Genomic DNA, 27589 nt, shown 5'->3' with positions numbered 1-27589 from the left:
ACCAGACCTACCAGTTGAAGAGCAGTGTTTTAAAGTAAGGTGCCACGACATTTTAGAAATGAAGCATGCTTGTTTTGAAATCAGTCCCACTTCAATAAACATGCTTAGAACTGGGTTGTAAGAGCCTGCCTAGATTATCAGCAGCTTCAAGTGATGGATTGTACCAACTGAGACTGCAGCTATGGAACCCACTATCTGAATGCTTTCCCACATTAAGAAACACAAAACCACTCTGAAGATACAAAGCTAGCATGTGAGGGAGAAGACTGTAGCATTGCCTCCCATCTGATGTAGTAGTTTTGAAGGTGCATGGAGGGGCCTTTCCTGGGGGAAGCATCCAGACATTTGATATCCCCATCTTCAGTCTGAATGGTACATGCATTGCATGCAGCTGGTGACCATGTTGCTTGGCAAGAACTTAGGCAACAAACAGACTGAGAATGTGATTAGTACATATAAACATGGGGTACACTGGAAGATCATTTCCCTTAGGAAGGTGAGTTCTTTTCTTATGGTTTTTTTAAAAGATTATGCTGATTATACAACTAATGCAGCAAGCTTCAAAATTAGATACTAACATTAAAATGAAGGAGAAGAGAATTTACATCCATATGCACATGCATAGGTATGTAAAACAACAAAAATAAGGAACTTTAATAAATAAATAGGAACAAAAATTAGAGGGAGTCTTTATACACTCCTCGTTCATAAATAATTGTTATATATTCCGATGCTGGTATTTACAAGATTTCTACCAGTATATGTGGTTGGATATCTTCTTGTGTATTATTACACCAATACATCACAAACATACTCCATTTTTCAGTAGATAGATATTAGCTTGTCAGCTCTTGCTTACACTGATTACCGTATATTAGTTAGTTTATCCATATTTACTAAATCCCATATACTCATAACCCACTTGTCCAATGTAGGGGCTTGGCATTGTTTTCCAGGAGGAGCAAATTGTCCTATGTGCAGCTATTAATACATAGGCTATTTCATAGGCGCCGACTCCATGGGGCTTGAGGGGGCCCGAGCCCCCTCAAAAATTCGTTTGGGGGGGCTCCGCCCCCCCAATAATCTCCGGCGCCCCTCCAGCAGAGCGCCATCGCCGCCCCTCCCCCAGCCCAAAATGCACAGGGAGGGGCGGGCTGCATGCCTCCTGCCCTCCCTCCCGAGCAAAAGCTCCACCCAATTTCCTTTGGAGCTGATTAATAGGCGCAGCACGCTCTCCCCTATTCGCTCACGAGGAGGCGGCGCCACTTTATTTGCATATTCATGAGCTTATTTATTATTCATGAGCTTTCCCGGGCCCCCCCAATATTTTTTATAAGTCCGCGTCCCTGGGCTATTTCCATGGCTTCTTATAGGATGAAGTCCTTTACGTAGCCAAACAAAATGACTAGTGAGTTTGCTGACAGGTTGTAGCCCATGATAATTTTAAGAAGATTAGAATCATTGCCTGGCAAGAGGAAATGTGTCTCCAACACAAGTACTCTGTGTGCATTTCCCCAAGCTGGAATACCTGCCTGGGAACTATACTTTACTACTCACAGAGCTACAGATCATCCTCATGGTACTCAGGATTCTTTGGGGGGTGCCACGTGATTTAATTGTGCTTTAAATGTATGTTGTGTATGCAGATTTAAACTTTCATTCTGAGGGCAGCTCCCATAAGGTTTCTTCTGATCTCAACAGCTCTCTCTCTTTAAGCATCATGAATGCAGGATAGCAGACAATGCTCTGATCAGAGGGAAAGGTAGGGTTTAGTGTGGTGCACTTAGGTAATTTTAGGACTTAATGGGCTTACACCTCAGTCCACCCCTCTTTAGATGGCACTTATTTCAACATGTGGTAAGTCAGCTTTGCTGCATTTGGAGCCCTCCTGCTCATTAGGGCCCAGAGTAGGGCGATGAATCTGTGCCCCAAAGTCCTGTCCAGAGACCACTACAGTGGTACCTCAGGTTACATATGCTTCAGGTTACAGACTCCGCTAACCCAGAAATAGTACTTCAGGTTAAGAACTTTGCTTCAGGGTGAGAACAGAAATCGTGCTCCGGCGGCACGGCAGCAGCAGGAGGCCCCATTAGCTAAAGTAGTGCTTCACGTTAAGAACAGTTTCAGGTTAAGTACGGACCTCCGGAATGAATTAAGTACTTAACCCGAGGTACCACTGTACTAGTAAGGTGGCTCCCAATGAAATTCAGAAGCCTCGCTACTGACAGCTTTAGCCAGATGTTGCCCACATGATCTTAAAGAAAACTCTCACTGCTACTCTGCACTACCCCAAGCCACCAATTAGTTGACCACTGAGAGTGGCTGGTTGTTACTAAACATATTGTGAGGACTTTACACTGACTTGGAGGCACTATTCTTTAGCTGGACTTGTGCCATGTTTTCAATATTTCCTATTACCACCCTGGGCTTGTCTTCTTAACTAATTCTGTTCCAAAACCTGTCCCAGTCTTCTAATGCTAATTGTGCATATATCTTTGATGAGGCATGCCTGTCTCCTTCTCTGTTTCCTTCTGTCCTGCTGAGGAAGCCACAGATCATAAATCTCCACTAAAATACATTCCTATATACCTGAAGGAGCATCTCCACCCCCATCGTTCAACCCCGACACAGAGGTCTAGTTACAGAGAACCAGGCAGAGGGCTTCTTGGTAGTGGCGCCCACCCTGTGGAATGCCTTCCCATCAGATGTCAAGGAAATAAACAACTATATGACATTTAGAAGACGTCTGAAGGCAGCCCTGTTTAGGGAAGTTTTTAATGACTGATGTTTTAATATATTTTCAGTCTTTTGCTGGAAGCCGCCCAGAGTGGCTGGAGAGACCCAACCAGATGGGTTGGGTAGAAATAAATTATTATTACTATTATTACTGTACCTTTGTGGATGAGAGCAGATTGCCTTGCCCAGAACTGGATATTCCAAATTTGATAGTCTGCACCGATCGCATAGGAGAGATCTATACAATGGTATGCACTTAAACCAGTTCAGAATGTGTTGTTGCTTTCATTCTCCAAGAAACCAAGAAATTTCACCACATGCTTCAACACGCAGCGCTCAGAAGGTGTAGAAGGTAGTGTTTTTGCCAAGGTAGTTGGCAAAGAGATGGAGATGGGGTTGAGGACAACGGGAAGAGCTTGAGGGTTGGAGCTATGAGCACTTGGGGCCAAGAATTAACCACCCCTTATAATTATGAATATGAGATTTTGCAATTTAACCTTTTTTTTTGCATGTGGGTGGGGCAGGGGAGATCCATGCAGTGGTATTGAGTGGGTTGTATTGAAAGGTGCCCATATGGAAGCAGAAGATGTCTCCTGCTGTTTCACACCTAACCTGGAATGCTGCCTGAGTTCCCTTCAGAAAGCTTGGAAGCAAATTCAAAGCCATTCTTCCATTTGTGCAAACTCCTGTGCCTTGGAAACATGAGAACCTGCTGATTATAGAACTGTGTGAATTCATCAGCTAATTCTTGCACAAGCCTTTACAAAACAATGCTAGAGGCTATTTTTGCTTATAACACTAAGTGTTACCTTCATAATTATAGCCAACATGATTTCTCCCTGTTGCCCAAAACAATAAATCCCATAACTTGGGTGTGGTTCACAAGCAGCAGTTTTCCATATTTGACTTTTGTTCTCCTCTTAATAATCCAAAAATGAAATTAATTTGAATTATTTAAGGGCACACTGGTTCTTTTAGGCCTTACAGGCAGCGTGGGACGCGGGTGGCACTGTGGTCTAAACCACTGAGCCTCTTGGGCTTTGCCGATCAGAAGGTTAGCGGTTCAAATCCCCGTGACGGGATGAACTCCCGTTGCTCTGCCCCAGCTCCAGCCAACCTAGCAGTTCAAAAGCACACCAGTGCAAATAGATAAATAGGTACTGCTGTGGCAGGAAGGTAAACGGCGTTTCTGTGCAGTCTGGCTTCCGTCACAGTGTTCCGTTGTGCCAGAAGCAGTTTAGTTATGCTGGCCACATGACCCAGAAAGCTGTCTGTGGACAAATGCCAGCTCCCTCAGCCTGAAAGTGAGATGAGCGCCACAACCACATAGTCGCCTTTGACTGGACTTAACCATCCAGGGGTCCTTTACCTTTTTTACCTTACAGGCAGCAACAAACCTCCTGGAGTTTTGAATAGAAAACCAAGGAATGGTTAACACCTCCTTATCTTAACTGCTGAGGGACGCGGGTGGCGTTGTGGTCTAAACCACAGAGCCTAGGACTTGCCGATTAGAAGGTCGGTGGTTCGAATCCCTGCAACGGGGTGAGCTCCCGTTGCTCGGTCCCTGCTCCTGCCAACCTAGCAGTTCGAAAGCACGTCAAAGTGCAAGTAGATAAATAGGTACCGCTCCGGTGGGAAGGTAAACAGCGTTTCTGTGTGCTGCTCTGGTTCACCAGAAGCGGCTTAGTCATGCTGGCCACATGACCCGGAAGCTGTCTGCGGACAAACGCCAGCTCCCTCGGCCTATAGAGCGAGATGAGCACGCAACCCCAGAGTCGGTCACGACTGGACCTAATGGTCAGGCGTCCCTTTACTTTACCTTTATCTTAACTGCTACATCAACATAATTGTAGGCATTGTGTTACAAAACAAGAGTGAAACCTCTTATTTAACAACACAATACTTTGAAGCCATTAAGCTTGGGACTCATGAAATCTGGGCCCTCAAAAAACATGTGGGGAGACTAAAAGTGTAGCATTACAGACCCCAAATATCTTGAGGAGATTTTGGTCCACCAGTATCATGAGGTAGGCTTTGAAATGATTAGTTTTGAAAAACACAGTACATTGGCTTTGCTTTTGCTTTGGTTTGTAGCTTTTGGCATACTCTCACAATGTATTTTAAACTTCCCCTCACAGCCACAAGGACTAGAGGCCTGAAATTCTCCATGCTGCACAAAAGATCTGTGGTTTCTCCCCCAATAACAGCACCACTGACCTGTGGTTTACACTGTAGTTGCCTTGGTTTAAGTGATACAGGGATACCTCTGTTTAAGAACAGTCCTGTTTAAGAACGATTTGGTTATGAACTTCACAAAACAGGAAGTAGTGTCCCGGTTTGAGAACTTTAAAAGGTAAAGGTACCCCTGCCCGTACGGGCCAGTCTTGACAGACTCTAGGGTTGTGCGCTCATCTCACTCTATAGGCCGGGAGCCAGCACTGTCTGCAGACACTTCCGGGTCATGTGGCCAGCGTGACGAAGCTGCTCTGGCAAGCCAGAGCCGCACACGGAAACGCTGTTTACCTTCTAGGTCTAATAATGGAATCTGAACGGTGGAAGGGCAACAGCGGCAGAAGGCCTCATTAGGGAAAGCACGCCTCGGTTTAAGAATGGTTTTGGTTTAAGAACGGACTTCTGGAACAGATTAAGTTCATCAGTCGAGGTACCACTGTACTCTACATGTGGTTTAGCCTTTATATTCTGCTAGCTCCTGACATCGGTCCTCTGAATTACCCAGCCATTTGGTCGTGTCACCGCAGCCAGCCCATATTTGAAATCAAACTCGATGCAGCCAGGGGAAAAGAACAACATTCATACATGGGAGAAAGAAATCAATTCCAGCAAGACTCTTTGTTTCTGATAACGGGAACTGGATTATTGTCATTTTTGTCTTTAATATATCCCTACAGTTAGGAATGGTTGTATCAAAATATTTACAAAGACCACACACGAAACAAACTTCAAGAAACAGCAAGTACAATAGAAAGATGTAGCCACCAAATTACAAAAGTTGTACATGGGGGGTGGGGGGAGAATGTAACAAAAGAAAGAAGAAAAATACTGTTGATACTAAACTTGCAGCCTTGAATTTGTCTCTCCCCGTTTCATGTGACTGGAGTGGAGCAAGGCAGTGAGAGCGACAGCCTCTTAACGTTCATCGTTTCCACGCATTATCCTAAGTGATCTAAATGGCAAGACCAAAAGGGTTGAAAACCCTGATGCGGACAGTCACGATGACATAATAATTCTTTCCATTTCCTGCTTGGCCTTCGGTTTGCAACATTTAATTAGCTGAACTACTTCTCATGGCCTGGGAGATGTTATATGAGATGATGGCATGGGGGCGGGGAGTGAGGAATTAAAACCAACACAACAGAGAGAAGGCCCTTCTCAATCCTGTGTCTGGAGCACTGCTCTAAGTCATAAGCAACATTTATTGTGGGATATAAGGTCTGCTGCCGTGGGCATGGTTTACCGCAGAAAAGCAGCAAACAAATAAACGGGTGATAGTTAGTTTAAGGCTTTTCTAAGGTATACATTATAGTGCCAAGGCAAGTCTGATATTATAAAAACCCTATTCTAAAAAACAACCCCCAACCCTATTCTATGTGACAACCAAGAGAAAGTTGCCTATTGTCTATAGATGAAAAAAAATAAAAATCCAGTTTGGTGATTGGTCCCATGAGCCTAAGTTGAATGCCTCAAAAGATCTGACTGCAAGCAGACCTTTCAAACTTACTGCTTGTCGAATACACACATCACAGACCTAACCATTTGGTGGCAACATGGGGGCTCCATCTGATCTTCCTAGTGCAGCTGCGTTAAATAGGTAACACAGTGGGCTCTAATGGAAAGTCACACTCTAATGACATTCATCAGAGCCCTAATAACTTTATTCCACATAATTAAGGTCCTTGCCTGCCTTCCTCTCCCCTGTCCCACCTTCTGCCACCCACATTCACCCCTCTTGTCATTCCCTGCTGGTTGTTCCCCCTCTGATCTCCTCAGCAACAGCAAGTCTATTCCAGGGGAAATGAGATGATGAAGGAAGTGTCTTTAAAAAAAAAGTAGCTTGCAGTGGTTTTAATGCTGGAATTTGGCTTTATGTCAGTCAAGGCATGCCTATGTTGTATGTCATTTGCTTGTCAAGTAAAGGGAGGCAGGGTACTGCCCCAGCGTCCCTGACATGCTCAGCCCTTGTCCCAGCACTACACCTTCCAGATTGAATGGGAATGTTCTCCCCAGTGGAAATCACTGGGAAGCATATCATAGCTGCTAAAATTTAAGGAAGAAAGCTGCACCTTATAACTTTTCCAGATTTTCTGAAGTGAGGCAGAACCTCAAGGTCCTTTAAGATGGGATGCATGTGTTAGTTTCTGAGAAAAGAGATAAGATCTGGCTATTTGGTTCTTCAAGCACATTCCTGGTGTCAGGATCCGTGACAGTGGAAAGTCTATTGCTCAATCTCTCTCCCTCTCTCCCTGATTTATTTCTGTGATTGGGCACGTTAGGTGAGCAGTGTATGGATTCATGTCTTTGGGCAAACAGTTCTCATAGCAAAGCAACTTCGCATCCCTCCCACAAGCCCCCCATATTTCCAATCCGCCCTCCCAGTTTCTCCCCTGCTCCCCTCATTTCTTTCTGAGCACAAGATACAGAATCCCAACGATGAAACTGAAGCAGAAGCAGATCCAGGCAAGTATGAAGGAGTAGCCGTGGTGGTCTAGACTGCTTTTGAAGTATTGTGGAAATCGGGCCGTGTAGATGGAGACGGAGATCAGAATGAACAGCCCTGAGGAGGGAAAGAAAGAATAAACCTTTGGTCCATCCAAATGATCACAAGGGACTCTTTTTCAATGTGAATTCTGCTTCTAGCCCAAAGATCATCATGAATAGCACCCCCTGCCCCATGATTCTCTCAGTAATTTACTTGGAGAGGAATGTACAGGAGGCACGTATGTACCAGGCACACAGCCAGTAAGGGAGCCCAGGTTCTGAGTTTTCATTTAATACAAAAAGTAAGTCTCTAGGCTTCGTAGAAAGAAAGTTATGAGGCAAAATGTGCATGCACCCTTCTAACTGATTTCTGTGAAATGAGCCAGAATGAGTGCTCCTGCCTTGCAATACTTTTAGCTAAGTAGTGAAGTAGGTGCTGTGATTTATGTGTGAGTTGTTTAGTCAGCAGGAGACAGGAATACCTGAGGTTTTCCTTTCCCCTTTTATTTCACTTTTCCTACTACTGAATACTTTTCTAGTTCTTAGAATCTTTGTAGTTAGCACTTCCTTTTCCCCCAGCAAGACAGGATGCACTGATGTGGATTAATCTAAGATCAGGTACTGTACTCCCTAGAAGTTCTTTCCTGGAAATACCAGCACACAGTAATTGTGGGTGGATATTAAGTTGTTCCCTGTGCCATGGCAAATGCAAAAGGTGAAAACTTTGCAAAGAGGCTTGGACATGTCTCCTGCTATGCAGTAGCTAAAGACAAGGCACTCGTTAAGAATATACTGTATAGTTAACTGACAGAACAATGGTATTCCTTTCGACTCAGGAGTAAGTCTCTTTGTGTTTTAATTGTGCTTATTCCCAATTAGATGAGTACAAGATTGTAGTCATGTTTTGGGTTTAGGGTTGGCACTGGGGGAAAGAAGGGTTTTTATGCAGGCAGAAATTCCATAGGTTAAACTTTTTCTAGTTTGAAATACAGGGGAAATTTCACCGGTTCAAATTTTGTTACATGTGCGGCCAGCAATTTAATTTTGGACCCTGTACCCCCAGGCAAAAGAGGACATAGATCAGGTCAAAATTTCCAAAGAACAAATTCCTCAAGCTTCCCTAATTGTAACCAACCTGAGCCCATGGGAAATAATTCACAATTCCTGTGAGAGCATAGCAAAACAAAGCAGCACATTCTGTGTGTGCCTCACTTACAGCAAACCAGCATAATGGCTCCCGTCATGTAGAAGCGCTTTCCTTTCTCCATCGTGAAGAGCTGCACCACAAACATGACCAGGGAGACAAAGGAAAAGATGATGGCGAGGATCATGAAGGCTTGCACTGCCTTGAGTGCATCTAGTGACACACGGAAGAGAGAGAAAAAGGTGTGAGCCTGAAGTCCCAATCCTTGTCAAAACACATGACAGTTGTTTCAAACAGTGCACATTACTCAGATGAAAGTAAATGGACCCTTACTGAGGTCGTCTTCTTCAAAACGAAGATCCCCGCAAACTCCGTTTGCACACTGCAGCCACAGGCCTGAGGAGTTTGTTTTGCCCATACTCTCACCTGCCATCCAGACCTAAAAGCAAAACAGAAAAGATGTGAATGTTTTTTATTGCCTCCCTTCAAGAAAAGCAGTTTGCCAGGTTAAATCTAGAAAGGAAAACATCGGTGAGTTCAGCAATGCCTTTCTAGAAGTGTCACCATTCGCAAGGTATTGTGATTTATATTATTATATCCAAAAATGGTTGCCTCTTTTTTTGTTTTTTGCAACAAAAAGGTTTCTCAGTTATACTGCCAGAAATCTGACATCAGTGTACAACATGGGAAATGTGCATACATGTATGAACTTTTGCTCATTCAAACTACAAACTTGGAGGTGTTTGTGACAGGGGTGGGGGAATCATTCACTCAGATTCAGAGGTGTACCTAGGCTCCCTTGCATACTTAGAATCATAGAATCATAGAGTTGGAATAGACCACAAGGGCCATCGAGTCCAACCCCCTGCCAAGCAGGAAACACCATCAGAGCACTCCTGACATATGGTTGTCAAGCCTCTGCTTAAAGACCTCCAAAGAAGGAGACTCCACCACACTCCTTGGCAGCAAATTCCACTGTCATACAGCTCTTACTGTCAGGAAGTTCTTCCTAATGTTTAGGTGGAATCTTCTTTCTTGTAGTTTGGATCCATTGCTCCGTGTCCGCTTCTCTGGAGCAGCAGAAAACAACCTTTCTCCCTCCTCTATATGACATCATTTTATATATTTGACATCCTTTTATATACTTGGCAAGGAGCTGCATCAGCACCTCTGAAGCCAGAAGAGATCATGGACCAGAAATGGAAAAGTTTGCTTTTTTCACCTTTCACTCTCCACTAGCGACTTCATCTACAGCCATTGAGGTCAGGTGTGCTCTGCTCCGCCTCCCCTCCTCCTCCTCCTCAATTGGTCCATCTATCTGCCTGTCTGCCTCCATCACACCGCTCACTGATTTCCCTTCTGCCCCCTCCCTCCCCTTTTCCTCCTCCTGTAACTCTGCCCTGCTCTCTTCATATTTCTTCCCTCCAAGCTCCACTGGGCACTCCACTCACAATTCTAATAGCACCACTGATCGACTGGGGAGAAGACCTCACACAGCTACTGCAATGACCCATGCCAATGACCCAATTCTTCTGCCAAGATGCCCAGAGGAGCCTTCATACCTCACCCGGAGAAGCATGCCAGGGAGTGTGGGGATGGGTGGGTGGGCTTCTAGCCACTCTGAGCCAGAGTGGAGAGGTGCAATTTTTGCACTCCTCCTTGCACCTGTGGCCTTGGCGGGCACCAACCTACCCAACTCCTAGGTACATTCTGCTCAAATACTGATGTGAGCAGAATATCACAAAAGTAGAGTCAATAATATGAGCAGAATCAAAATTTTGAATATAGTAGCAAACACACAGGAAAATAATAATAAAAAGCAGAGTTCCATGGGTCAGAAATGATGGAGATGTAGGCAAATACTTTGCTAGGAGGAAAAGTAAGATGTGGCTTTCAGCCCATTGGTGTGAGATTCAAAAAGGCTTGGGAAATATTGTTGGACTCCAACTCCCATCATCAGTCCCAGCCAAAATAGCCAATGATCAGGAAAGATGGGAGATGAAAAAAGCAACATCTGTAGATGACCACATATTAGCCCACCCTCCCCACCCCCCACTCTAGGAATGATTACTCAGAAGCTCTGAGAAGATCATTTGGCACATCTCATGAACAGTCCTCCAAATGAATCATCTGTATGATGCCGGCTTGGACAGAAGTTTTTATTATTTGTGATGGATTGTTATTGTTCTGCGATGAATTTTTTATTGAAAGCCCCTTGGGATAATTTAATAGAAAAGCAGTATATAAATATTTTAAATAAATGCATAAATAATAAAGAAGTATCTGGAAATTATACCGCAGCATGAGGGTTATGATCTGAATCCATAGGACGTGCCATTCCATAATCTGTTGGCGGATGTGTGTGATTTTGAAAAGGTGACAGGTGGATGACCTTTTTCAGAGGCTGTTGCTTAAGTTCTCCTTATGACTTGCTTTTGTCCGTGGTGGCTGTTGGGGAACTCTTGCAACTAGCAAGCTGAAAATCGATCCTTTTGTTCTGTTTATCTTTGAATGGCAGTCTTCAGCTTTTTCAGACCCAGATCTACTTGGAAGCCAAACATACATTTGGGCACTGGAGGAGGAAGGGGGTTGCGGTGGGTGCAGCCTGCCCTGGGTGTCATCCCGGGGGGGGGGGTTTACATCGCCCCCCCCAGGATGCTCGCCCTGCCCTCACAGGCAGCTAGCCCCATGTATGCTGCTCCGGGTGCTAGAGCAGCTATCTCCACCTCTGCATCTGGCGACCTATTTCTTCATTTATTTATTTTACCATATATTTATATGGTGGTGATAATGGTGGTGCTGTGATTCACCAATGTCTCAGATCATTTCTGGAGATGGGCATCTAACTCTTGGAATCACTCTAGATGTGCTGCATGGTTCAATGGATGTGGGCTCCCATTGGATCACACTTCTGACAAGGCCCTTAAACAGTCCTTGTAGCTGGTTACCTATGATGTATATAAGGGTATCCCGGTATTATTCCCAAGTTCTGTGCCCTGCTGAAAGGGCAAGAAGCTGCTTCTGAAAAGGTAATCATTTTCTGGGAGTGACTATAATCTTCCCAAGCCTCTCTCTGGGCAGTACACAGACCACAGACGTCTGTTCCCTCGGATCTCCGCTGAGACAGGAATTGTGCCAAACTCTGGATCAACAGAGTGCTGAGAAAACTCACTGCGGTTTCCTGATCTCTTTGGCTTCAGGAGGCCTTTCCTGTTGTTGTTCAATGTTTCCCAATGGATTGTTTTTTCAAAATAAATAAATGGCCGCCCGTTCTCAGACAGGACTATCCAGCAGGGGTCATCATAAACTAAAGCAAAGGAGCAGCTCTAGGTTAGCTTGAGCAGCCAAGAGCAGAATGCAGAAGGGCCTTTGCATTCTCTTGACAAGTCAGTGGTACCAGCTACTCCAAGTTAACTCTGAAATCAGCCCCAGCAAATCCAGTGGGGTTTACTTTGTAGTTAGCAAGCTTACTAATTCAGGACTGGGTGTAAGTCATTTAAACCATCAGTCTTCTCTACACCGTGTTCAACTGAGTCACCCTGGAGACATGGAAGAGCCTCATATAAATTTCTGTTTTTCTGATCTCAGATAAGCTTTTCAAATCCTTCACCAAAATTCCTAAAATGACACATACTTCCTTCATGCCCAAGGATTGCTTAATTGCAAAGGAAATTAGAGGGCAGGATTTATACCCCTTGATTGCTTATTTTGCAAAGACTGTGCTTATCATTCTATTTGCTACTAACATTTGTCTAATTAAGATCACGAGTTGCCTCGTAGTCCACAAGCTGCTTTGGGTCATTTTCAAATAGGTATCTAAAGTGTGTGACATAGACCGACCACAGTGGAGATTACGATACTCTGGAGCTAATTTTCCAACAATACACTATCAACCGTATTGTAACTTGATCGAAGTAATCACAATTGTCTGCAATGGTAATAGAAATGATACTGGGAATTTCACCCCCCAGGAAAACCTGTTTGATGATGCACACCTGCTATTTATTGACCAATGGTGCGGGATGGACATCACACCATATATAGGGCTTAGTTTGTCCATTCATTTTATGGGCTCACTTCTTTTGATCTGTGCAGCAAGTTGATGAAGATGAAGTGTTTTGGTACTAAAACTGGTTCAAAAACGTAGGTCTTGGTCTTCGACTGTAAGGGCCTGCTCACATACTCAGCAGGGTTGGTGGCAGCGGCGGACCCTCCAAGTTTCCCTATATTCCAGGGGTGTCCCTGATTTAGAGAAGCCGCCCCAGTTTCTGATTTCATCAACGTCCTGCTTTTCCTTAGGATGTCCCTATTTTCATTGGAGAAATGTTGGGAGGTATGGAGTTATCCGAACCCTGAGCCATCTGAGGGCAATCCTGTATAGGGAAGGTTTTTTTAAACATTTAATGTTTTATTATGTTTTTATATATGTTGGAAGTTGGCCAGAGTGGCTGGGGCAACCCAGTAAGATGTGTGGGGTATAAATATTAAAATTATCTTTATGGCATGGCATGTCCCTATTTTCATTGGAGAAATGTTGGAGGGTATGCAGTTGCAGGTAAAACCTTGACTTCCAGCCCATGCTGGTTTGTCCTAAGCATCTACCACCACACACATGTTGAAGATGCTGCCACTCAGATAGACATGAGAGAATCAGTTTGTTCTTTGTCTGTTTCACTTTCTTATGCATCTCCCCCCATAAGTCTGTTCTGTCTAGTTTCTGCATTAATCTTTTTGGGGTTTTTTTAAAAAAGGAAATCTGCACAAACAAATTCCATTTAAATGTATTTCCCCTTCAAACATGCATTTTAAAACATATTTTGATTGGGGAACAGGATTGAGCCAAGAGGAACAACTTGGGTAGCGTGAAAGCCAATGAATATCTATGTTTCTGTCCATTCAGAAGATACTGATTGCATTGGAATTTGCAAAAATCAAATTCCTTAAGAGTCCGTCTGCTTAACCACAAATGTGCCAAGGGGTGTGCCTCCTAAAAGCCAAAGTGCTTATGTGGCAGCTGAAAAGGCAAAGAAGGTGAGAGTGTGTTAGTTCAGCAATTGAAGGGAAGAGGATGCAGTTGTTTTATTAAAGCCCAACGCAGACACTCTTCTTTCCAGGCACTTAAACCAGTTCCTCCAGAGGAACTGCTTAAGCAGCCTTAAACATTAGCTGGTAAAGCAATGATGCCGATAAGTTAGAAAGAACATCAGAGAGTGTATAGGAATATCTAAGCAGTTCCAACTTTAGCTGTGCAAGTAATAGTAATTTATTGACTAGAAACACAATAAATCAGCTTGTCCCCAGCAGCTTGAAGCCAAGGGCAGCCTTGGCTACCCCTCTCCCTTTCCCTATTGATGTCACCTGGTGCCCCCCAAATGCTTTGACTGAAGGGCTGATTGAAGTTGTAGGCCCAAACATCTGGAGGGCACCAAGTTGGGAAAGGCTGGTCTAGACCTCATGGACAGATGAACAAATCACTGGGTCTGGATGGCACCCACCCAAGAGTTCTGCTAAAATCAGACTCCATCCCTGAGAAAAGGAAAATGGCCCACTTAATGCCAAATTTGAAAAAAGAGACAAATTATCCGCATTTAATGTCACTTCAGCCTGTGGCAAATTTAGATTGACCTGGGGAGGATGGGTAGACTGAAAGACCTCCCTTTGGGGCAGGAGGTAGGGCACAGCTTTGAACAAGATGCTTTGTAGTCCTGTCTACCATGTGGCACTTGAAGCTCTCCATTCTCCATGTGTCATTGTGGGTTTTTGCAAAGAGGCACGATTGCTTGCTTTCCTGAAAAGCTCGGCCTTTCATGTTGCATTTGCTTATTATAGCTCACACTTCAGAGTGTCTAAGGAAATTTGAGTCAACCAAACCTTTGACTGTTAGCATCTTTAAAGTATCGGATAGCTGCATGTATGCAGGTAATAGACTTGCAAATATATTTTACAATCTGTTCTACTGGATTTGCAGACAATTCTCATTCATGGCACAACATCATCTTTGATCTGAAAGCATCAGTTGCTGGATACAGCTAGCAGGAGCACACATGTTGGCATAAACCATTCCCTACCTATTCATTTTAATCATCACACAGATCAACAGGATTTAGTGCAACGAGCCAAACATATATTCCTGATATTCTATTAATCATCTATTACTTTGTGTATGTCTTGGATATAGGCAGGACTGATAAATAATGAACTGAAGCATCTAAAATGCTTCAGCCCAATCAGTTAAATAGCACGCGTTTTGTTTTTTGAAAGGGGATGTTCTGTAATAACATTTGAGGTGGATTTAGCTGTTCTGCTTTGAGAGTTTGGTGAAGACGAGATTAGCCCTCTTCAGCTGCTATACTCCTTATTCTGGAAGCTGCACTGTATGTGAGCACAGCCTTATGATGCAGCTTCTCCCCTTAACATCAGCACATGCAGCTCAAATGTTTGGAAGGAAGGAGGGAGCTTCCACGTCTGCAGGCTCCTCACAGTCTAGATCAGGGGTCAGCAAACTTTTTCAGCAGGGGGCCAGTCCATTGTCCCTCAGACCTTGTGGGGGACCGGACTATATTTTGGGGGAAAAATATATATAACGAATTCCTATGCCCCACAAATAACCCAGAGATGCATTTTAAATAAAAGGACGCATTCTACTCCTGTGAAAGCACACTGATTCCTGGACCGTCTGTGGGCCGGATTTAGAAGGCAATTGGGCTGGATCCGGGCCCCGGGCCTTAGTTTGTCTACCCATGTTCTAGATCCTTGAGCAATTGGGCTTACGAATCTTATGGAAGTCTATACATGCAAAGCTTCTCTCTCTTGCTTCCTCTGTAAAGGTCAATGCCAGGGGGAAGGGGGACTTGTGTGTTCTCCGTAGCCATAAGCTTAATGCCTGAAGAGACCATGCATGGATATGCTGCCCCATTGCCCTGCCAAGAGGTATGCATGTTCCCCATATCTACTTGTGTCCACTAGGGAGCAGTACCATAATGAAACAATCATTCTAAGCAGAGAACAAATATTGGTTACAGCTTGTGGTTTGCTTGGGAGTGAAACTAACTAACCACGAGCTCAGGTTCACAAGTAATGCAAACCATAGCTTAACTCTTAGTAGTGTGGCATCTCCAGGAGCAAGGGAAGAGCTAAGCCTTGCTTCATTTACTGTGCAACAGCCCACTTCCACGGTAAGCCAGTTTGATCTAGCATTGCATATGAGGAAAGCTACCGAGTAAATGCTATAGGGGAATGTCCAAAATCTGCTCAGTGTCAAACCAAATCAACATTCAGGGCCTGAGAACTGAAGTGTTTTTGGACACCCACAAAATGCACCTGGGTTTGTCTGCACCCACATTCATATGATAGAAATAACAAATGTTGACACACATTGCAGCATATATAGCTATCTATCTAAGGTGGATTAAATTTTAATAGATAATTTTGCTTATTTTTGTTATTTCTACTTGTTTTATGCTTTATTAATTTGTTTTATTAATTTTTAATTATTATTATTTAAAACATAAACTGTTTCCTTTTCTGCTGCCTCTCTTGATGTGCAGTTGAAAAATCAGAGAGACCCTGTAATCTTGTTAAGAGTGGGTTATAGCATTCTGGTTTGGGCAGGTGGGGATCAGTCTAGATTTCTATTACAAATCAATCACAGCGTTGAATAATACCCTCTAACTTCCTCTTGTACGTGGCTTTGCCCAAACACTTCATGAGAATATTTTCTAATTCCAGAAACAGACGAGTATGGAAATACTGTATAATTATATAGCAGACTGTCTGGCAGGTGGGATGGTAAAACACCTCAAAGCGATTATGTGCTAATTCCACTCACTCAACTGGTTTTTGAGTGGGGTGTGCCCGGGTGTTTCTCACTTCAGGACAGGAGTGTGAAAACACCACCATTTCATGCCTTTAGGCAGCCTTGAATGGCTGGTTTGTTTCAGTTGACAAATAGATAATGTCCCTCCATTTCTCAGTGTGCAACTTGTTGCAATAGGTTTCAAGGGCCAGTTATGCAAATAGAGGCACCTTAAGCCATATAAAATTCAAGGAAATTTTCTGACATTTTTTCTGGAGGTGATTTGTCTTCTGGAGCTATATCAGCACAAAAGCCTATTGTTAGCCTCACCTCATAGACTGTTGACTTGGATGGGACCAAGGAGATAGAAGCATAGAATCTTTGAGTTGGAACGGACTCTAAGAATCATCTAGTTCTAGTCCAATCCCCTGCAATGCAGGAATATGGAGCTGTTCCTAATGGGGCTCAAACCTGCAGCCTTTTAGTCCAGTTCCATGTACGATCTGCAATGCAGGATGCAACAAACACCTCAGTGAAAGAAGGGCCTTGCCTACCCCACTTGCTGTGGGTCTGTTGTCAAACAGCATCTGCTGTTAGGAAGATTCTCCTAACGTTTAGCTGAAATCTGCTTCTGCCCCATAGATTCCAGGCCTATCGTCTGGAGTTTGCCTCCAAAGAATGGCCAGCACCTTCAGTGTGAGAGTCTTTGACGCTTTTATTCCCTTATTCTGTGTCAAACTGGAGGAGATCAAAAGGCCCTGCCCATGTTGCCCAAGGAACGGCCATTGGGGAAGTCTTGCTTGCTACTTACATTGGCAATGGTGGAGACAAAGAGCATGATGACCGTGGCAATGTGGACCACAAAAATACCAGCCAGTAGTACCAACATCTTGGCTCCTCACGGCAAGGGTCTCTCCAATGCAGAGAAGTCTACTAGGGAGAAAACAGAAAGACGGCAGCATATGAAACCCGGTGCTGAATCAAAAGAACATTGTTTTTAAAAAAATCACTGTGTATCTTCAAGAAATGAAAGGCACTTGTCTTAAACCCATGGCAGTGACAAAATCAACACCTTGGTTCTGCAAATGCGAGCAAATCCTCTGTTTAATTACCCTGAAATGCTATTGAGGCACTGTAAGTACTGCAGCTCGTTTTTCAGGAAATTAAAAGCCGGTTTGTGGAGAAACGAGGGATGTGTAGAAAATTAGATTGAATGCGTTTACAGCTTCAAAGAAAGTTTATAGGTATGAGAATTTTTAAAAGAAAAGATACACTTTTGAAATTACATGTTACCCCACCCTCCTTCTAAGGAGCTCAGGGTAGCTATGTGGTGTTCTCCCCCCATTTTATTCTCACCACAAGATCCTGCTCCTCCATGATCTCCTGGTACTTCATATCTCAGCTTTGTGCTCCAAGCAAAAGGGTCAATGTCAGAGTCAAGAAGGGAATTTTGCTTGCCACATCCCTCAAAACATCCTTAAGCACATCACGTGTTTAGATGTTACATGGAGATGCCAAGATTGGATCTCCCAACATTATTTTCTTATTCTAAATGCATACAAGAGAAGGGGCAGTTTGGATCAGGGGTTATCCTGGCCCTAACACAATCTCATCATCACCCAACTTCGCTACTTGCTATCAGCCATGGAGAGGAAAATATACAGGCACCCATATTGTGCCTGCATGTTTTCCCTTCTACAACCAATTAATTCAAGGGAGTGGCCTATCCTTGTATTACATCAGGACATCCAGTTATGGGCTTCCCATGTTTCATGCAGTTTGCTCTACAATTTGGCTATGTGTTGTTTATTTGTTAATTTATCTGTTTCAGATTTGTGTCTTGCCTTTCCCTCCAAATGGTGTTCCAAACAGCTCACAGAAACAAGATGCACTTCAAAATACATGATAACAAATGAAAAACATTCATAAAAGGTAGGTAAAGCACATCAGTTAAAGCAAAACTGATAAAAAAAACCACGTTCAATTGCAACATATTTACAATGGCCATAAAAACCTATGAGTTCAAAGGCCCGTATGAATAAAAACATTTTTGCCTGCTGACAGAAGGTCATCAGAGAAGGAATGATATGGGCCTCCCTTGGCATGACGTTACAGAACCTGGGAGCAGTAACCAAGAAGGCCCTCTCTTGAACTGCTCCTGAACATGTGAGTCATCACATGCTCCCTATCACATGCTCTGGTCAATAGTCTGGCCATATCTCTGCAAAAGTCTCCTTGCCACTGCTGAATCTGGACATCCAGGACCAAATCCAGCCAAGCACCCAAATGGCAAACCAGAGAGTTCAGGGGGAGGTTGAGCTGGGCTGCTGAATGCCTCCAAATACCAGTTCCAAGAGGTGATGTGGGATTCAGTAGATTGTGGTATAACAAGGGACTGGATATGTCTGATAGTGGGCCTGCTAAACAGTTTCTTGAAAAACCTAAGACCATACAATCTTCTGGTATCTCTGTCCTCTGTCTGCAAAATGGAAATATTAAGAGTTTGCTATTCTGTAGCTATTCTGTAGCTATGCTGTGAGTAAAAGAATATCTGTCAGTCAGAGACTGCAGTGACATGCAGCAAGGGCATGGGATTTCTCCTGTGCAAAGCATCATTGAATACAGCAGGAACTTTGCAAGAGCACAGTCATGCTGTGCCACTTTCCTGGAGGATTTCAGTAAAATGGACTCTGATAATGGCAGCAGCAGTGAGTCATAGGAAACATGCAGACATTGCCATGATCTGACATTGAGAGGTGCAGGGCGGCGGGGGGGGGGGGGACGTGTTGGATTAGGGTTTTCCTTCCTAATGAAGCAGCTGATTCATTGACAAGTTCCGTGCCTTCACCTAGTAACAACTCTTCCATTTTTGAGCTAAAAAAGGTATTTAGGTATACCTTTCCCAAGAAACCAGAGGCCTTCCTCCTGGGCATGGTAGACCAGAAAGTGTTAAAGAAGGATAGAACTTTGTTTATGTATGCTACTACAGCAGCAAGAATTCTCATCGCAAAGCACTGGAAGACACCAGATTTACCCACGCTGGAAGAATGGCAGACGCAGTTGATGGACTACATGGAACTGGCTGAAATGACTGGCAGAATCCGAGATTTGGGAGAGGAAATAATGGAGGAGGACTGGAAAAAATTTAAGGACTATTTGCAAAAACATTATAAGTTGCATGAATGTTAAGAATGTGTACGATTAGGAAACTTTTGCTTCAGCAACTTGAATAGGTGAATTGGAAACTAAGTTATAAGAAAGATGAGGTGGACAACATGAAGTAACCATACTATGTTTATTTTTAAGGTACAAATAACTGAGATACAGTATTTTACATTTAGAAACATAGTATTTGAAAGATACAGTAAGACATGAAATAAGGTAACAAATTGCTGATGTTTTAATTGCAAAGAACGCAGGATTCGGAAGATGTGGGGAAGTCCGATTGGAACGGTTAAAGTACTTTGGAAAGTTGGTGTTTATGTATTCTTTCTTTTTCTTTTCTTTGCTTTTTACTTTTTATTCTGTAAATTTCTGGCTATTTGAAAGAAAATTTAATAAAATATTTATTAAAAAAAACAAAACTCTTCCATTTTTGACTGCTAGCTTTTCTTGAATTGTGTAACCAAGTGCCTGTTTATACAGTAACTGCCTTTTTGGACACCAAGTCCAATTCTCCCTCTTGCACTGTGAAGTGGTACACTCCAGGAGAAGCCTAGCCACTTGATTCTGTTGCTTGCATAAGCTGGCCCTAAGTTGCCAGGGTTGTGGCTGGCATCCCCATCAGCTGTGTGCTGGACGGTTTTCAGGCCACACGCAATGGCATTTAGGAAGGCTTGTTGTTGGGAGGGAGGGATCAATGAGATTACTGTAGCAGTTCCTGCAGAAGAACAAGTCATGCTTTGAAACATGGGACCCACCCAACCCTTTCTAATACAGTGACCTTGCCTCAGTACATTTCTGAAGAAAGCCACCATTTATTTGCAATTCAGTTGATTCATTTTCCCATTCTTTCCTGTCTGTGCAACAAGCTCTGATTAACCGAGGGATTTCTCAGGGGGGCCGACTATTTTTGTTTGGGGGGGGAACCTTTAATGTCTTCTTAGTCACTCATCGTTGCTGAGAAATAGAAGCAGCTGCTGAGCTTTTCTTGAGAAATCATTGATAGCCCTTCTCAGAATACCTTTTTACTAAAGGACGCCTGCTTTGGTTCTCCTTGTGCCTCTTATACCTGAGCTAATTCTTTAGCCCTAAATATTCCCTTCACCTCACCCCAAAGAAGTAGGTCATACTGGTTTCTGAATAGCTTTTCACCTGCATCACTCAAAGTGGCAACACTGATGTAGGACATCACATCAACAGGCAGAGGGTTGCCATATTAATTCTGATTATGTCCAGGGCCCTTGGGTACCCTTTGTGGGATCACTGCCACTGGAGCTCAGGCCACCCCCTATCAGGAGCAATTTCTGCGTGGAATGCATTAGTGTCCTAAGAACATAGGAATAGCCCAGCTGAATAGCCGACCATTCTGTTAACACAGTGGCCAACCGGATTCCCAACAGAAGCCCCAGACAGTATCTTCTATTTCATTGGAACCTGTTTGCCCACTCTAGATGTGAAGATCTCTCAGCACCTCAGGGTATATTGTCCAAGTGCCACCATTAGGACAATGGTGATGCTCCCACACCGAGTCCCTTCACAACCTGTTAGTGACTCTGCTAACAAAACTGAAGTAGATGGACCCATAGCTTTGCTTGCTATAAAGGCAGCTTCCTTCTGCAAATCACTCGGTGATCTGACAGTAGATGCTGATCTGCCCACCTCCTGGTCTAACTCATTGGTGAGATCCAAGCAAGCTTGTCTGCCAGCAGTGCAATCTGATGCATTTCTACTCTGAAGGAAGCAGGCCCATGATTCCACTGGGACTTATTCCTTGGTAAGTGTGTAGAAGACTGCAGCCTACATCAGTGCAGAGTTCTCAGGGTTTATTGGATTCATCCAGGGGCATGGTCCAGCAGCCAGTTATCAGGAAGAAATGCAGTGGGAGATTAGAAAGGGGGGAGTGGAGACAATATAATAGCACAGCTTCCCTGTAATGATGCATTCCACAGACGTCTTAACCACAGGCCTCTGCAGAGTCACATGTGTTACTCATTTATTCTACCTTCCCCTCTCCCTCCTCTCCATCTAATTGCAGTCTTGTGTGCGAGAGAGACAGCAGCTTTTTAAAATTATTGGGTCTTTCTTGGAACAAAATGGTACTGTTTCCCTCCATTTTTACCAGGCCTGTCAAACTTTACTAGCTCCTTACCACTTATCCCACACCAGGATCAACAAATAACCAGCACAAATGCTCAGAATTAACCAAATGAGTTGCACACAAGTCCGGGCAGGGAGGCGTTTCTTCTCCTTTCGATTCTGTCTCAAAGCATTCCTTCCGTGATCACAAGGAAGGTCCCGCTGAATCTGACCAAAGGCACAGCTAATCCAGCATTCTGCGCCTCACAGTGGACAGCCAGATTCCTACGGGAAGCCTTTGAGCAAGAGAGGAGCACGGCAGCACTCTCCAGCTTGTGATTCCCAGCAACTGGTATTCAAAGATACTGCTTCTGACCCAGGAGCCCACAGCCACCAGGATTAGCAGCCACTGGTAGCCTGATCCTCCATGCATTTGTCAAGACCCCTCTTAAAGCTGTCCAAGATGAAGCATTTCCTGGTGTGCACAAGCCTCGCCCTTTCCTGCTGCCTCTTACCCCTCTAGGGCCTCATCCTTGCTTCCACTTTGCCTTTAGCTTTCCGCTCCACTTTTAGTCTCTCTGCAAGGAAGCCTTCCAGACAATGACCTCTGCATTCCATGCAAGGCTTTGCAATAAGAGGTGAACTTGTGGCAACTGTGAGAGAATCTTTCTCACCATAAAATCTCACTACAGGGGCATCCTTGTATTGTCAATCAGTCAGCCATAACTAAGAGAGTCCCTCTGACCGCACACAGAGTCCTTGGGTGCTTCCAGAGAGGTGTTTTTCTATGGGATCAATGTGCCACACACATGTGTGCTTTTGGAAGCATCCACACAACATTGTTGTCATCTGCATTTCCTCCTCATTTAACCCAGATTTACCTTTCGCACGAGAAATCAGAAAAGTTTTTTAAAAGCCGCTTATTGCCAGCGACTCTTTTGCAATATCTGAATGACCCGTTTACAGTATTAAGCCCCCATAAGACTCCATGAGCACCCCTCGTCTCAAGCAATTTCACGGTTTGCTGCTGTTTGCTGGATATCCAGCACCACTTCTTATCTAGAAAGTATAGCGATGTTCCACATGCCAAAGTGGTTTCTTCTTGGCAAGAAAGTTCCTGATTTGCTTAATGGATGGACCTGCTCTTCTTCGACATCTACATTTAAATTTTTCACACACACACACCAATTTGTGTTTGTTTGCTTATAGTTGGTTGTTTCCTAATAAACAGCTTACCACACCAAAGTGCTTCTTTTCTGTTTTTGCCTGGAAATTCAAGGGTTTTGATGTCTTGCCTGATTGCTGCTTTACCATGCTCAGGTAATCCTGATAGAGGATGAATCAGAGAGAGTGTAATGAGTTCTGTCTGCTGCCTTCTAACAACTCTCAGCACCTTTAACAAACTACAGTTCCCAGGATTCTTTGGGAGAAGCCATCACTTTTTAAAGTGGCATGACACACACGTAAGCAGGACAGTGCTAACTGAAAGACAGATTTTGGGCATTTCGTTTGTGTTGGGATGGTATGAAGGCGGAGCGGAGAAGCCCTGGAAATGTCAGGACCAGATTTCAATCTAGTAAATGCTTGCTAAAGATCAACTGCACCTGCAGTGAGGTGGGAGGAAATATGCACACAACGCACCGCACATGCCTGTGATATTTTATTGTGGCCTCACCCTGCTGCAAGAAACAAACACTTTGCATGCCTCTGAGCAAACAAAAAGTCACCCTGACTCCTGCTGTTCTGTCAAGCGAGAAGATCAGCGTCTGTAGCTCCGGCCTGGAATGCAGAAAAGGTGAGGCCCCCCTGTCACAATATCACTTGGGACAATGAACTCATTCATGTTATGCAGGATGTCAGGCTAGAAGATTGCAGTCAAGGGTCAGAGGAGAACGCTTGCATTTAGATCCTCTATCAGATGAAGGACTGCTGGAGAGGAATGCAGATTCGTACGGTGGTTGACCAAACTCATGTCCTTAAACCTCAATCATGGGAAAGGTACAAAGCTGCCTTATACCAAGGCGGACGTTTTGTCCATCTGACCCAGTACTCCCCACTCTGACAGGCAGCAGCTCTCTGAGGTCTCATTCAGGACTCTTTCCTATCTTCTACCTCTATTGTCAGAGGCAGAATGACTTTGAATACCAGTTGCTGGAAAGGGCTGGAGGAGAGATTGCTCTTGGACTCAGGTCCTGTTTGCAGGATCTTCCTATGAGCATCTGGTTGGCCACTGTGAGAGCAGGATGCTGGGCTAGATGGTCCACTGGCCTGATCCAGCAGGGATGTTTTTATGTACTTAAAATCTCCTCATTCAGAAATGTGGAGCCTGTGACTCTCCAGGTGTGCATGGGCTACAACTCCCACCATCAAGCAACTTCAATAATAGCAGTAGAGAAATATAGGAAATGTAAGTACAAGTTGGGTTAGGAAGACAGTCTAGGAAGTTTTTAGGTTCCTCTCTCTATCTACCATCTCTCCATACAAATCCGATCACCCTTAATGCAAGCTGAGTTGCATTCCCACAACTTCCAACCCCTGCAACTCCCCAGATGTAGGTGGACTGCAACTCCCATCTTTCCTGACCATTGACCATGCTGGCTGGGGCTGATGGAGACTGTACTCCAACAAGATCTGTAGGGCTATGGGTTCCCCATCTCTGCCTTTTAACTAGAGATGCAAGGGACTGAGCCTGGGATTTTCTGCATGTGCTCCTTCCCCTCATACAGGATGCAGTTGCTGCTGCCGCAACTGCTACATCAATAGTGCTGTGGTGAAGGGAGACGACATGGGAGGGTGGAGGGACTTTCTTCAATTGTTTACTGGTTGGATCATCAACTACCCAGGGACAGGCGCAAGGGAGGGTGAGAGTGCAGTTGACGCGAGGGTTCAAAGTGGTGAAAAGGCTTTTGATGGTGTGTGATGAAATATCCAGTGAACCTTGAGTGGGATAGGGAAAGGCCAGGGGAAGTCTCACAGAGCTATGAATGTTCTTGGTGGAAGTTGCTTGGGTTGTGCTGAATTCCTCTTAGACCAGGATTCTCAGATTTATTATACTGGATCATCCCAACTGAAGTGAATGACAATCAGCTCACCAGGTGGTTCAGATCCCTTTTCCCAGCATGTGATGATACAAAGGGTGGGAGAGGACAAAGCCATGGTGGTGCAAAGCAAGTTTTCAAATCCCTTCATCAGAGTCCCTAGTAGGGAAGCAAAGATGTTGCCCAAACAGAAGGTTTCCCCTGTTAGCCTGCTGCCTCTACAACCAATGCAAGTGGTGGAGTATGGAAGAATTTGTTGCATTGTGAGGGCGTGCAGCATGCTCAGGGATCTGTGGGCAGAGGGTGGATGTGGAGGCACAGTTCTCCCAAACCTGGCAGGGCTCCTGTGCTGCAAAGTGGTTTCTCAGTCGCCACTTCCCACATCTCACCTGTATAGTAACCAGCCATGCAGTCTCCTTCCTCCATCTCAGGCAACAGGACACCCACCCCTCCCATAATACACACACAGAGAGAGAAAGAAGCAGGAGAGAGGAGAGGGAAAAGGGGTGGGCAGAAGAAAAATGGAAGAAAAGGAGTGACAGAAAGAGATAGAAGAGAAAAAGATTGGTGGGAAGAGATGACCTTTCATCCTCATTTGCTTGCACAGTGGTTACACTTAGTCTTTATTCAAACATTTGTTCTGATTTGTTTGTGTGACCATTATGACAAGGATCGTTCATCCTGATTTGCTTGCAGAGTGCTTATATATGCCTCTCCGTTACTCATTTCCTCCTTCCCACATTTTTCAGTGCGTTTTTCCATCATCACTTTCCTGTCTGTTGTGACGGAGAGCTTGAATCTGCTTTAACAATGCAAACCTACATTTCTAGAGTGTGATCAAATCCCTTCCATGAAACAGGGACAGTGGGAGGCTTCCAGAGACTAGGAGGGGGAGACCATCCATTGAGTGGATGCTTGTGGAAGGGGACAGAGGAAAGAGAAGCGGGAGGGAGAGAGGAGGTCTGGTTGGGGGGTTGGCTTAGCTCAAGGCCTCTAGGTGTCTGTAATGCGCAACCTAGAAGGAGAATAGGGGCAAGAGAGGTCCACATCCCAGAAGAAGGGTTTGGGAGTAGCTTTCCTCCTCTGGCAATGGGCTTCATCCCACCCCACCCAAAATTTGGAAGCTGCACTAGTTTGAAAGTTAGCTCCGATTCACAGGGTGAGTAATAGAGGTAATAGTGGCTTAAATCAAGCGCTGGGACATTTTGAAATTAAAGTGATGAATCAAAAGCGAGAGGACAATACATGGTGAGATTTGTGACATGCCAAGTACCGAGTGCCTCCCTCAATAAAGCATCTCATTCATCTCGCAATCAGCACAATTGCATCGAGGGTTCTTGGGTCATTTAAGCTCACACCCCCAACCAGCTGCTAACAGGAGGAAGGAAAGAGGTGAGTGTCACTTCTGTCATTTTCTCCTCATGTCTTGGGGAAAGGGCATTGTGAGCAGGGGCTTCAGTAACTCAGCACCCGAGCAGAGGGATTCTGACCTGCTTTTGCAGCTTTGTTGCAGGCAAAAGCACCTTACCATTGCTGGTGTGAGAAATAAAGAGGGAGGGTTGTAGCCCAGAAGAAGAATACCTGCTTTGCATGCATAGGATCATAGAACTGTAGAGTTGGAAGGGACCCTGAGGATCATCTAGTCCAACCCGCTACAATGCAGGAATATGCAGGTGTCCCATACAAGGATCGAACCAGCAACCTTGGCATTATTAGCACCATGATCTAACCAACTGAGCTAGTGCAGAAGTCCCAAGTTCAAGCCCTGGCATCTCCAGTTCAAAGATGCTGGGAAAGATGTCTATTTGCCTCAGGTACCCAAGAGCCACTTCTGCTCACAGAAGACCAGCCTTCTCCAACCTGGTGTGCTCTAAATACTTTGGACTATAACTCCCATGACTCTCAGTCAGCATGGGAATGGTGGGCAAATGAGCTAGCTGGACCAATGAGTCTGTATCCTGCTAGAATGCAACTTTGTGTGGCAGGAAGGCATAGCCCAAGGCTTCCCAAATGTGGGTCTCCAGCTGTTTTGGGGCCCTCAACTCCCATCATCCTTTGCTACCAGGACCAGTGGTCAGGGATGATGGGAGTTGTAGTCCAAAAAACAGCTAGAGACCCAAGTCTGGGAAACCCTGGATAGTCACATCCATCAAGCAGGAAGGAAATGAGTGTTATTGTTCCCCTCAGTCAGAATGAGGATCTCATCATCCACTGACTCATTTGTTGGGGCGCAGTGATCGTCATTTGCAAAGGGATGTGGAAATGTGAAGAATTGAACCTAAGGTTGGAAAACTGAGAAACGGAGGGAAGCCAACATTGCTCATCTCTATTCTGAATGCCTTGGAGTTTGAGGGTTCCCTGGGCTGGGATCTCAGCAGCCCATGTAACCCACTGCTAATCTGAAAATGGTGCTGGCAGAAAGTGGGAAAGGAACTACGCTGCATGATCACAGAGCTACTCGCAGCTCTGTTTGACTAGGCTGTTGCTGAGATCTTTGTAAAGCTGCTGCTTGGAGCCATGAGGCTGCGCCCCATTTTAAAATGCTTAAAAAATAAATAAATGCATGTTTGTGCTGCTGCTGCTGCTGCTGCTGCTACTGGCTACATAAATCAAATAGTTCCAGCCCCATTACACTTGACCCTTCAAGCTGACCTGGCCAGTTGAGTCTTTCAACAAGAAGATCCCCTGGGAGGGAGTCTGTTTGTACACCCTTAAGGGCTTTTTGATTTCTGAATAGGCCCTCTGTGTACACAACATGCAATAGCTTTCGGGGTGGGGTGGGTGCTGGCTGCCCCGGAGTATGCAAACACACAGGGCAAACGGGTGGAGGGACTTAGCCAAACCGAACATGTGTCAGCTGGTTCTGGGGAGAGGTTTCCTCGAAGGGAAACCCCATAAAGCAATGCAGCAGCCTCCCAAGAG

General features: G+C 44.6%; 2 protein-coding genes across 3 annotated transcripts in view; one reads left to right on the top strand and one right to left on the bottom strand.

Annotated features, from left to right (window-relative positions):
- GSG1 (germ cell associated 1) overlaps positions 1-27589 on the top strand; it is a 111920-nt gene that overhangs the window by 23194 nt on the left and 61137 nt on the right. Inside the window, exon 2 of the mRNA XM_028746658.2 lies at positions 18223-18323. The gene's annotated coding sequence lies outside the window, so the exon portion shown is untranslated. The remainder of the gene's footprint in view (positions 1-18222; positions 18324-27589) is intronic.
- EMP1 (epithelial membrane protein 1) overlaps positions 5611-27589 on the bottom strand; it is a 32210-nt gene continuing 10231 nt past the window's right edge. The window contains exons 2-5 of one of the 2 annotated variants that reach the window (XM_028746711.2): positions 17203-17324; positions 8930-9035; positions 8669-8809; positions 5611-7528 (exon numbers count right to left, since the gene is read on the bottom strand). In XM_028746711.2, coding sequence (XP_028602544.2) covers positions 7368-7528; positions 8669-8809; positions 8930-9035; positions 17203-17280 — 486 coding nt within the window. In that variant the 5' untranslated portion in view covers positions 17281-17324 and the 3' untranslated portion in view covers positions 5611-7367. The remainder of the gene's footprint in view (positions 7529-8668; positions 8810-8929; positions 9036-17202; positions 17325-27589) is intronic. The other variant, XM_077934915.1, reaches the window with a different exon arrangement.

Source organism: Podarcis muralis, chromosome 10, assembly GCF_964188315.1.
Source record: "Podarcis muralis chromosome 10, rPodMur119.hap1.1, whole genome shotgun sequence".
Taxonomy (NCBI): domain Eukaryota; kingdom Metazoa; phylum Chordata; class Lepidosauria; order Squamata; family Lacertidae; genus Podarcis; species Podarcis muralis.
This window is presented reverse-complemented; position numbering and strand designations above follow the sequence as displayed.